This window comes from Nannospalax galili, unplaced genomic scaffold, assembly GCF_000622305.1.
Source record: "Nannospalax galili isolate Female #2095 unplaced genomic scaffold, S.galili_v1.0 scaffold475, whole genome shotgun sequence".
NCBI lineage: Eukaryota > Metazoa > Chordata > Mammalia > Rodentia > Spalacidae > Nannospalax > Nannospalax galili.
The window spans coordinates 399,002-411,631 of record NW_008339435.1 but is presented as its reverse complement, the minus strand read 5'-3'; the positions used below and the strand labels follow the sequence as shown (position 1 = coordinate 411,631).

Sequence of the window (12,630 nt, the reverse complement as noted above, 5' to 3'; positions counted from 1 at the left end):
TGTGTGAGCGTGTGGTGTATCCCGTTTATTTGATATGTCAAATATATAACTCTGTCTCTAACTGTCACAACAACCTAAAAAATTTTTTTTCTCTCTCTCTCTCTCTCTCTCTCTCTCTCTCTCTCTCTCTCTCTCGTTTTCATTTGCTTGTTTTGAGATAGAGTTTCATGTACTGTCCTTGAACTTGCTACATAACCAAGGATGACCTTGAGCTCCCCATCCTCCTGCCTTCACATCCCAAGGACTGGGATTATAGGGGTTTACCACTATACTCAGATATAAAGTGTGGTGTGGTGCGGTGTATGTGTATGTGTCGATTTTTTGAGATAGGGTTTTGCTCTGTAGGTTCATCTTGCCTGACTTGGATTACAGGCATGAGCCACCATGCCCAGCTTTATTCTCATTTCTAAAACAAGAAAATAGAGTGCGAAGGAGGTTGGGTGACTTGGCTGAGAGCTGATAAGCAGTGAAGGTTGGGTTTAGATCTAGCCAGTCCACTGCAGAGCTGCTGCTCCTACCCATAAGGCATGGTGTGCAAACTTCTACTGAGGAGATTGTAGGCATGTACTCTGTAAAGGGCACAGGTTTAGTGCTCTGAGAGAGGAGAGGTGATCTCCAGCTACAAGATCAGAGAACATGTCCTCTTGTGGAAGAGACAGCACATAAGTGAGACTTTGAGGGATCAGTGGGGAAGAGCACAGGGGAAAACAGCATTCCAGGCAGATAGATAGGGAGACATGGGTAGAGGGCACAGAGGCAGAAGCCATGTGGATGTCTGAAGACCAACTTGAATTTGCTACACCATAGAGTATGTGCAGTGGGTGACTGGCTGAAATGGGGGCCTTGAATGTCAAACTAAAGCCTCCAGCCTTTCTCTGTGCACTAGAGAGCAGCATGGCCAGCGAGACCCCTGAGACCTTGGCAGCCATATGGCGTGGAGGAAGGGACAGGAAAATGAGGCAGGAACATGAGTTAGAAGAGTCCAGGTAAGAGTGTATGAAGGTCTGAACTAGGAAGGAGAAAAGTAGAGAACTTCTTGAAGTCCCTCAGTTGACTGCTGGAGAGGTGGTCAGACGGAAGAGGGCTGGCTGACACTGAGGGGCCACCCCCTAACCCCCACCCAGAGCAGGCAATACTGGGCCCCTCTCCATCTGTTTCTTGCATGACCATGTGACCCCCCAGGAGATGGTTCACTTGGGAAAGTAGGCTCATCATTTCTCATCCCTCACTTCCTCCTCTTTATCCACCTCCCTCCTGCAGCTCTTGGCAAAGTTTCCCTGTTACCTTCCTGTTGAAAGTCCCAGCCAAGAGTCAAGAAGGTCCCTATTCACTGAGCTGGAGAATGGGTCACTTGGCAAAAGTGGGGCTTTTCCCATTTCCGCCCTGAGCCTCCTCCTAGCTTCCCCAGGGACTGAAAGGAACTGTGTGGGGATTTTGTGAGTAATGGGGGTGGGGAAGGGAGGCAAGGCACACTGCCAAGTCCATGGCAAAGCTGATCCTGTGTCAAAGGATTCTGGCTGAGCTGGGAGAGGGCGTGAGATGGATGGAAGGAGGGCACAGCTGCAGGATCAGTCAGGGGCCCAGGGCAGGACTTGGGAAGGGAGCCGAGGATGTTGGCATATCTTTCCAACCCCTCTCCTCCCACGCCACAAAGGTCCAGCCAGTGGCAAAGGGAGGGGGCTGTCCATGGATAGCTGATCCCGACCTCAATCTTGCCCCTGACTCAGGATGGTGAGATCTGCTTCCCAATGGCAGGCAGTTGTTTTTCTCTCTTAGGAGCCCTGACTGGAAAGGAAGTGATTTGAATCTTAGAGGCCCTCAGAGGATGATTTCTGACTCTTCTTCCTTGCCTGGTGGTGATCCCTTGTTACATCACCTGCTGGCTGGCCTGGTTTCTTCTCTTAGCACACCATGAAGCTGAGAGATCAGGATAATTATGACATGAAAATGCAACGGCCTGGGGAAAGGGGACCAGCCTTGGGGGTCCCAGCTCTCCCACCAAGGAGCCTTAGAACTAGAGGCCATAGGACATTGTTTCCTGCAGAGGGATCATGAGGCATGCATGCTTACAGTTACTACCTGTTGGTGGCATGTACTGCACTTTTCATACAAATTCCTTTATAAACACATTGATTTGCATACAGTTCATAGATTTAAGTAAAATATTAATAGGCGTATAGTTCATATGTACATGCAGTATAATAGTAAGGCCTGGCAAAGAATGTTTGGGCAACACTGGCTCCAGAGAAGATGATCTGAGGGGATCAAGTGGGGCTTCTTCCACCTTCCAGAGCAGTCATGGGACTCAGCAATACAGAGGAAAGGGCTCATGCCCCACACAGGAGGATTAACATTGGACAGGTTTAGAGCCTAAAGGACACAGGTGAATCTTGGGTGAATCTGCCCAATGAACTCCCAGCAGAATCCCCAGGCTACAAGTGTGGGGCTGTTGACCACATCAGGAGAGCTAGAGTAGATTGTAGCTGGAGAGTCTGAAGTATGATGTGCAGAAAATGTGTAGGATGAAACTCTGAATCCCAGGTGGGGCTGGAGGTAGGAGATGAACTGGGGATAGGGGCAAAGAGTGGGGTGAAGAGACGTTTCAAGGCCTTTCTCAGAAGAGATTTCCATGGTTTACTGGGATACTGGGATATGCTTAAGACTTTGCATTTGATGGTGGAAGGGCCCTCCTTGCCCTTGTTTTGTGAGTACCAACACAGCACAGAGAGAGAGAGAGAGAGAGAGAGAGAGAGAGAGAGAGAGAGAAACTAGAGGTGGAAGAAAGGGAGAAGGCAGTTGAATCCATTTCTACTCAAACTGATGAGAACCAAGCCGATCTTGTGACATCTCCAGTTGATCCGTGGGAGCAAGTTGGGCTCCTGGTCCTTGTTGGAAGAATGGAAGTCTCTAAGACACTAGGAGGCCTCCAGTATGGAGAATGGGATTCAGAGTGATTCCTTAATGTCTGTCTCAGCTGACCCTGCTCCTTAGCTCCCACCCCACACTGCTCCTTCTTCTCCCTCTTTGCTCCTGAGGCAAGAGAAGCCCTGGGATCCGAGAAGGTCCCACGCTCTGAGCGAGGAGAACTGCGTGGCCTCTGGCTCTTTCTCCATGGGTGACATCATCCCCTTGGGGTCAGTGGGAAAAGGCTGTCTTGTTGGCTCCCCTCACTGTCAAGACCCAGCGGATGCTACTGTTCCCACTTCCCCAGCCCTCCCAGCTTCCCACAACTCAGCTTCCTTCTGTTCTCTTCCCTCTCACACCTGCCTGCCCAGCAGTATCAGCATGCAGTCAGCCTGCTGTTGGGCTCCCGGAAGTCAGTGTGCAGTGGGCTGGAGGAAGCTGGGACTTTCCCTTCCTCCCTTCCCCTGCCTGAGTGAAGCAGTGCTGGGGGAATAAGAGGGCAGCTGGACCAAAGAGATGTTCTCCTTGATTGAACCAGATAATGTGTGGAATCCTGTCATTACCATGTGTGAAGACTCACCACCACGGAAGGAATGTTCTAGAGTACACAGAAAGTCTTAACAGCTAGTGTGCATTTAATGCTTTCTTTACCCCATTAGATACCTATCACCTCATCTATTCTGCATCGTAGCTATTGAGGCAGGAACTATTATTCCAATTTTAAAGAATGGTGAAGTAGAGCTGGGAATCTAGCTCAGTTGGTAGAGTTCTTTCTTCCCAATATGCATAAAGTCCTGGGTTTGATCCCCAGTACCTCATAAAACTTCTCGGTGAAGCATGTCTATAATCCTAGCACTGGGGAGGTAGAGGCTAGGGAGTCAGAATTTCAAGACCATCCTAAGCTACATAGTGAATTTGAGGCCAGAGTGGGCTACATAAGACCCTGTTACAAATAAATAAATAAATAAATAAATAAATAAATAATAATAAAAATTTTAAAAAGAATGGAGAAATTGAGCTGGGTGTGATTGCTCATGTCTGTAATCTCAACAGTTGGGAGGCTAAGGCAGAACTGTAAGTTCTATCTATAGAAAATAAAACAAAACTATTAATAGCAACAGCAACAACCCCCATAGAAAATTGAAATAGAAACTTTAAATGACCTGTCCAAATAATCACACAATTACTACGTGGAAGCGTGACATGGATTTGAACCCTGTTCCTTTTATTTCCAGACCCTGAGTTCTGAACTAATACAGAATAGTTTAATATGGGTGCAATTTCAGCCCTTGCTTATTTAAAAGGGGCTTCTGTCTTCTGGACAGCCCTAAATTCATGCATTCCCACACACATTCCTTCCCGCTGGAAAACTGTACAAAATGTCAGCATTATTTCTTACGGATTTTTCCATACTGGAAGAGACTGAATGGGGTCATTTCATTCCTCCCACTGCCTCTGGCCTGGACTGTGTTCCTCCTTCTGGAAGGAATCCTGCCGGATCAGACTCCTTACTATTTGGTGAAATGAAATCTTAGGAAATGGCCCCGACTCTCCCTATCTAGTAAGTAGAAAGCACTCTACAGGGATGGTTTGGGGCAGTTAGTAGTCTCCATACATGGTTTGTGAATATATCATAGGGTGTCCAGTAGGTTCAGGGGAGCGGGGAATGATGGTAGCTCTGTCTCTGCCTTCAAATGGTAGGTGCTCAATAAACATTTCACGGGCAACTGAGCATTTAAAGCACAGAAGACACAGGGCCAATAAAGAAGTAGGACTGAGGGACCTGCACTTTAAGGATCTAAGAGGAGGTCCTGACAAGAGTGTGGTGGGGACATGTAAGGGACAGGGATATGCCTGGGACTCAAATTCTGTCATGAGTCTTGAACTAGCCGTCATAGTAGTTTGGATTTGAGTCTCTAGACAGTAGAGAGCCAGCAGGTGATGAGATGGAGGTGTATATCCAGAAGTGTGGTCAGGCCCTCGTGGATCTGGTGGCCCACAGGCCCTGGTGAAAACTTCTGCAGCATTTCTAGCACAGAAATAAGGAAGCAGGGCATCTGGAGGGAGGAGGACTCCAGCACAGTGCGTGAATAACTTAGACAGCAACAGGGTGACCGAACAGAGGTTCCAGGTGACAGGAGAGTGGATTGGAGAGTGGAGAATAGGGCAGTCCGAAAGAAAAGCAATTTGTCATGAAGGAACTGGTCTGGGTTTGTATCCTAGCATCCCTGGTTCTGTTGTAGGCTTTACCAGCTGAAGGGCTTGGGAAGGCGGAAGCAGAGAGATGAGAGCCAGGGCTAGCAACAACAGGTACACTACTCCATGGGCTCTGTGCCTCCTGCTCTGGCTGCCACCTCCACTCAAATGGCACATATGTGCCCCAGCAAATCCCAGAGCTATTAGGTCGTGAGCCGCCCTGACTGAGGAAAGTGCACAAATCAAGGGCAATCTCTACAGCCAGCAAAAACCTCCTGGCCTTCAGGGTCAGTCAGTCCTCCACTGACCTTTAATGCTGCTGGCTCATGGGAGCTTGGATGAATTCTTCCTAGCAGGCCAGGGTTGGCAGGGGAAGGTTTAACCCAGAAGTCTGAGAAGGTCAGCTGCCAGCCAACCCACTCTTTAGTGCCTCTCTGTCCCCCATTACTGCAGTCCCCACCCCCCACACCCTGGGCTTAGCTCTGGGCATTAAGACAAGCCTGGGAGGTAAGATGATCCCACGGGTCTCTGGGGGGCTTAAGAAACAGATGGTTCCTGCACAGGAGGCTCACTGTGAGTAACTTGATCAGGATGTGGGGAGGGAGCTGGCAGGCCCAAGGCAGCTTGGGCACAGGGTCTGGGAACCTTATGAATGTTATCAGAGGTGGTTTCTCCTAGCCTTCAAGTGGGACTGACTACCAAGACAGTTCCTCAGCCCCTTCCAGATGGCACCTAGGACACGGAGCTGGGGGAACTGACACCAGGATCTCCTCTGCTGGCATGACAAGGACAGCAGGGCCAGTGAAGAAAAAGTGCTGGAGCCAAGTGTGAGGGCAGCTGAGAGGGAACAGGTGCTTGGGAAGGAGAGACAGGCTGGGCAGGGCTAGGCAGGGGCTTCTGGTACATAGGCGTTTCCTGGCCTTCTTTCTCCCCTGACCAGTCAGATGTGAAGAACAGTTAAAGGAAGCTCCAGGCTTACCCTTTTGCTCTAGTGTCCCTTTCCCTCCTCTCCCCCCTGCTCCACAGAAGACAGAGTAGTCTTCAAGCCCAGTCCTGCTGCCCAGCCATCTGCAGGCAGTGGTTGCTGGTTAGGACAACAGCATTTGGAGTGAGGCAGAACTGGGCTTGCATCCTGACTTTGTGAGCTGCGTGTCCTCAGGTCTCTTACTGCCATAGTTCTACTCATTTGTTGAAGTGAGACTAGCAACCTCTGAGGTTCACATAGACTGAATAAGATGCGGTAGCATGATTCCTGTTACATAGTAAATGCTTTCAACCGTTGATTGCCATCATCATCACCATCATCCACTAGGGAGTAAGGGCACAAAAGGACAGGGCTGACCACTGCCACTTTGTGTGCCCTCAGACTAATCTCAGCTCCACCTTTTATTATCTAATCACGGGCAAGTCACTTAGGATCCTCAATTCCCTCAACTGTCAAATGGAAGCAGTAATAGTCCCAATCTCATATCCAATTAAATATAGGGTAATTTATTAATATAAGTTGCTATATATACATACATACATACATACATACATACATATATGCATAGCTATATTCATGGCACATACACACACAAAACAGACAGCCCTCAACTTAATGACTTCTGGACTTTACCATGATGTGAAAGCATACCCATAAAACCATTTCAGGTTTTTTCATTTGTTTGAGACAGGGTCTATAAGACCCAGGCTTGTCTGGCACTTACTGGGTACCACAGGCTGGCCTTAAACTCAAGGTAGTTCTCCTGCCTCATCCTCCCATAGGTGTGATTACAAGCTAGTGCTGGCGATATTCTGTTTTTTTCACTTTCAGTACATTACACGAGGTGGTCAACACTTCATTATAATACTTTGTTTTGGATAATTTTCCCTACCTGCAGGATGATATAAGTTCTGAACATTTTGTTGCTTAGGTATATTGAGTGAATTTTCACCTTAATGATAAGTTCAACTTACTGTGGATTTACCTGGTTGTGATCCCATCATAAATGGAGGAATATCTGAATAGCCTTTAGGACAGAGCCATGAATGAATGCAATTTCTCTTATCTAGCCATAGCAGTGTTCAATTTCCTCCTCTCACAGCACGGGTCTGCCCTGTAGCCGGCTGTAAAGGCAAGGTTCTAATAGCAGGCTGTGTGACCCTGGGAGTGTATGTTCAGGGGTTGCAGGTCGAAGTTCAAGGCTGTGAGGGTTAACCATCCCTGCAGTCCTCATGCTCACTGGCCCTGTGCTTTCTCTCATTGCAGATGTCCATGAAAGAGGTGGGGGATGGCTTACAGGATCAGATGAACTGCATGATGGGTGCACTACAAGAACTGAAGCTCCTACAGGTGCAGACGGCACTGGAGCAGCTGGAGATCTCTGGAGGGGCTCCTGCCTCCAGCTGTCCTGAGAGCCCAGAGACACAGCCTGAAAGCCCTCGCTGGGAGGGCAGTGGCAGTCCTGCCAGGCTTGTGGGCCATCCCCCCTCCAGCCAGCCTTCTTTTGGCAGCAGCCCCAAGTTTCCCTGTCATAGGAGCGTCTTCCGGAGGGATCTTACTGCCCTGCCCAAGACACAGCTGCTGGAGGACCAAAGCTGTACCCAGCAGGGGCCAGAGTGGGTGGAACCAGATGACTGGACCTCCACACTGATGTCACGGGGAAGGAACCGGCAGCCTTTGGTGTTAGGGGACAATGTTTTTGCAGACCTGGTGGGCAACTGGCTAGACTTGCCAGAACTGGAGAAGGGTGGGGAGAAGGGTGAAACTGGGGGAGCTAGTGAGCACAGAGAGAAAGGCCAGTCCCGGGAGCTGGGTCGCAAGTTTGCCCTAACAGCAAACATCTTTAGGAAGTTCTTGCGTAGCGTGAGGCCCGACAGAGACCGGCTGCTCAAGGAGAAGCCAGGCTGGGTGACACCCATGGTCTCCGAGTCCCGAGCAGGACGCTCTCAGAAAGTCAAGAAGAGGAGCCTTTCCAAAGGCTCTGAACGGTTCCCCTTCTCAAGCACAGGAGAGCCCAGAAATGTTGAAACCCCTGCCACAAGTAGCCCTAAGGCCTTGGAGCCCTCCCATGCAGGCTTTGACGTCAATACAGCTGTTTGGGTCTGAATTTGAGAGATGCTGGCTGAACCTGAAAGGCTAATCTTGATGCTGGGCCCCGGGAGAGGATGGAGGACAAATGGCCTTCAGAAGAGCATGCATGTTTCCATTCCCTCAGAAAGGAAGGAAAAACAGTTCTGCCATGGCTCACTAGAATGGTGGGGAGAGGCTATCATAAGGCAGGCTGATGGAGGAGAGAGACAGAATGTGCATGTGTGTATTTGTGTGTGTGTATGTGTGTGTGTGTATTTATGTGTGTGTGTGTGTGTGTGTGTGTGTGTGTGTGTGTGTGTTGTTCTTTGGGGCTGGTGGTGACAATAGTGGGGAGGGGTAAGAGAGGAGACCCACACATGCCTTTGACCACATTCCTCAGTTGAACATTCTGTATGGAAAGGGGCACTGAGGCCTCAGATTCCCCTGAGGGGTCCCTAATAAAGACCTGCCTCCCCCATCCATTTTAACTGTGTGCTTCCCTGGCAAGGCCCTGCTGCAGGCCGGTGGCTTTGAAGCACAAGTCTCCTAGGATGGGGCACAAGGGAGAGAAATCCTCACCAGCAGCCCTTCCTGGTGCCAAGATTTCAACCCACAGCTGGGTGCTGGGAAAAGGGCTGAATAAAGCAGTAGTGGGGAAGCTGGAGGTCCTCCTGTATCTCCCCCAAAGTTCAGGGGAGGAACTATGTATGCACCTTCACCCGAGAGCTCTGTGAGCCTGTAAGTAAAGGAAGCATTCAGATGAAGATGCGGCCTGGGAAGTTACAGGCCAAGAACACAAGGCTGCCAAGAGGCAAAACTGGCCAGGCTAACTGCAGGGTGATCACTGGATGCTAGAATTAGTGTCACTGGAGCAGCAGCAAGTCCCCATCCTGACACCCTGTCACCTGTGCCCTCTGGGGCAGCAGTTGGGGTGAGCCCAGAAACAACATCCACACATTCAAAACAAAATTCCTAGCCCCGACCCCACACTCACCAGGCACTGTGAACCCTCAAGTCAACAGGGACCTGCAGGACTGGAGACATGGGGACAAGGAGACATGAGCCCAGGACCTACAGGTGCTGAGGAAGAGAGCACAGGACTACTTCTGAGCCCATAGAGGATCCACCCTGGCCTTCCCTCCCAGGGGCGCAGGGCTGGGGGAGTAGAGGGGAATGGGGAGGAATGTAATGGCTGGCCCAAGAGGACAAAATAGGTCCCTGTTCAAGCCCAGCCTGCCCAGGAGGACCCACCCTTGCTCCCTCCTGCTGACCCTAGCTCAGCCTGATGGGGTGTGACAGCTGCAATTAGAAGCAAGTCCCTGCTGTCCCAGGAGCATTAAGCAGCAGCATTAAGCGCAAATTGGAGAAGAAAAATAAAAGACTCTTCTGCCTGCAGCCTGGACCCTCAAGGGACAGAGATGAAGGGAGCTAGAGCTTTCCAATTGGATGTAGGGAGGCAGTGGCAAAACAATCTACCCAAGTGAAAGGAAGGGAGTTTTGTTGTTTTGTTTTCTGAGCTGTCACTATTTGCCAGACGGGGTGCATATCTCTTTCAAACCTAGAATGACCCTAGACTTGTTTTCCAGATAAATCAGTGGAAGTTCTTACGGGGTCATGCCATTGCAAACTACTCACATCAGGCTCCTAGCAAACCAAAGAAGCTCAGTCTGAATGCCTGGGCAGGAGGCCTGTCTACTTTTCCCTGGAGTTTACCAGCTGGGCTCACTCTGCATGAGCAAGTCCTTGACCATCCTGTGTCCCCTGACAAAGGACAATGGCTGTGATCACCTTTGATGGCTCCAGTGATGGGTGTGTGAAGGAGCCTATGAAGAACCCAAACCCTGGTTCCTGAAGGGTGGGGCACTCAGCAAATTATTCAAGAGGACATAGGCCATGATTATATAGGAAGCCCAATCACCTCTTGACCATCTATATGCGACTCATTGTTTCCTGGACTGGTTATAGACATCCAAATCAACTGAATAAAACAGATTTCTCTTAGGGCCAGACATTGTGACAGGAGTTAAGAACACAGCAATGGAACATGACCCAGCTGCTGACCTCAATAGAGTTACCGTGATAACGGAAGAAAGAATTAACCATCATTCAGCCAGAAGAGAGTCCCTGGACTGGAGACTCATTTTCACTTGGGCCAGAACAAAACAACTAGGGAGTAATTTTGGCTCCCAACAATCCACAGGTGCCAGGCACCTTTGCCTTTATCATATTTCCTTCTGCTACACCCTGGAAGAGGTTGTTGTCCCTCATTTTACCTGGATAGGCTCACAGAAGTTAAGCTGAGCAAGGCTGCAAGGTACAGGGCTGGGACCAGAACAGTTCTTCATTGACTTCCAATGTGCTTTTCATGCTCCTTGGCAAATTGGTCCATATCTGCTCCACAGCCAAATCGAGAACAGCAAAACCTGTCCTCACAGATGAGCCGTGTTCCTGGCAAGCTGATAATCCATTGGAGGAATCTGCCTGGGTCTCAAAGGGGGTGATATGGCTCACCCACTACATCATACTTTGCTAATGGAAGATTATGGTAATTCTCCTATCCTTCTATAAGTTTGACTTCTCTGTCCATTTCCTTGGCTCCTGTTGAAACCATGATGGAGACTGTCCGGATGAGGCTGCATGATGAGGTGAATGGGTAGGCTTTAGGGCCTTAGCGATGCAGGGAGTATGGAGCAGTGAGTACAGAGAGGAGATAGTGAAAGTAGGCAGAGAGAAGCGGACAGCTTAATTCTGCCTCTGGGGCTCGTTTTATGGTTAACTGGGACATGCAAGTAAATGGAAAGCTATTTAATACCCTCACTGGCATGCAGGCCCACCCCATACCTGGCCTCATTCCCTGCCAGGTACTAATGGCCTTGGTTGGTCTAGTCATCTTACGGCTTTGCCTGCCTTTCTGTGGCCTGTGATAGTCTACAGATGTTCCCCAACCACAGCAGACACAAGAATCCTGATGGCCACAATGGGGGAAGCCTGCCTGGCCTCTCTGTTTCCTTTCTAACCTTGCAGACTTGGAACCTTTTTCTCCTCTCCTTCAGGTTCTTCTTCTGAAGCCTACCCCTCAGGGTGACCTCTGAACCCAAACTGGTCCTGAGGAATAGAAGCATGGTTCGGTACTGCCCACCATCCCCAGCTGTTCCCCAGTCTCCATAGGAGGGGCCCCTGTCTTTCTCAAGTCACCCAACATTCCCTGTAGGACTTAAATAAAATAAAGAGCACAACCTGCCTAGGAAGCTGGGGCCGTGCCCGTCTTCTTCAGGCCAGTGTCCATCTGCCCCAGGTGATCTCTACCTGGCAATTTAGATATTTCTGCCAACACAGCTATTTCTATGACTACCTGATTTGGAATTAAACAGGAATTAAGAGCCATGCCTGTCATTGTGTGATCCTAAGCATGTTGCCCGACCTCTCAGAGCCTCGCTCATGTGTGAAGCAGGGTTGCTGCCACCGGGTGTAGAGTGCACTGCACTAGGGGTGGAGCATGTGGTCCGCAATGCACAGGCTCCACAGAAACCACACCCCCAAGCCCCTGCAGCACTAACCATGTACCCTCAAGGGACAATGCTGAAAATAAAGTGCTTTCTCTGAAACTTGGTCTTCTGCTAAAAGGTGTCAGTGGCCCTCATCATGTCACAGGTTTGTGGCAAGGATCAGAGATGACTAGGAGGAACAATAGTTGTGAATGTGATTTTGTGCACTCTAGAGACATTGCCCCATTGGGTTATTTATTTACCAAATGGTACTCAGACTTTTTGTAGGGAAGGACCCTGTGCCAAGCTATATAGGTGCTCAAGCTTCCCACTGCCTTGAGGACCTGCTCTAGGGACACACTCAGTTGTCTTGTGTACCCCAACTCCCTGTCAACTTGGGGCCTTAGCTGCAGGCCAGAGATAGAGTTCAGTGACCAAGTTCTGCAGAGCAGCTCTCAAGCTTGTTTGGCCTTGAGTGCAGAAGTCCTCTATCAGGCAACTTCTTCTCTTCTCCTCTCCTCTCCCCTGCCCTGCCCTCCTCTCCCCTCTCCCCCCCCCCTGGAGGCCATCCCTAAGATCTATCCTTTCCCCTGTGAAGCCTGAATTGACAAGACTTACTTGCTGCCCCTCATTTGACCTTTCCCTTCCATCAGCCCTGACATGTCCCTTCCATATCCGGCAAGCTGGATGCACACCCACACCCATCCAACCATCACAATGGATTCAGCCTTGCCAAAGTCCCTGCAACAAAGTCTTCGTTCTTACATTCCAGTTCCCCACCCGAGTCCTCTCTCCCTTACCACCCCCAGTGCTCCCTGAAAGTGCCCGTGTGATACTGGTCACAGGCCACTAACCAGCGTGTTCTGGAGCACAGCTTAGGCCCATAATGATTTAATCCAGGAACTTAGCCACCTTGGACATTCCTTTTCTCTGCAACTCAAGTGGGACTGACTGGACTTTACCCTGTCCAGGAACTGTAGGAATCAATGT

At 49.8% G+C, this 12,630-nt stretch overlaps 1 protein-coding gene across 1 annotated transcript in view; it reads left to right on the top strand.

The window, feature by feature from the left end:
- Window positions 1–8,192, top strand: part of Inka2 (inka box actin regulator 2) — a 12,401-nt gene extending 4,209 nt beyond the window's left edge. The window contains exon 2 of the mRNA XM_017798409.1: window positions 7,352–8,192. Within this exon, the coding sequence (XP_017653898.1) occupies window positions 7,352–8,191 (840 nt within the window). The 3' untranslated portion in view covers window position 8,192. The remainder of the gene's footprint in view (window positions 1–7,351) is intronic.
- The last annotated feature ends 4,438 nt before the right edge of the window (window positions 8,193–12,630 follow it).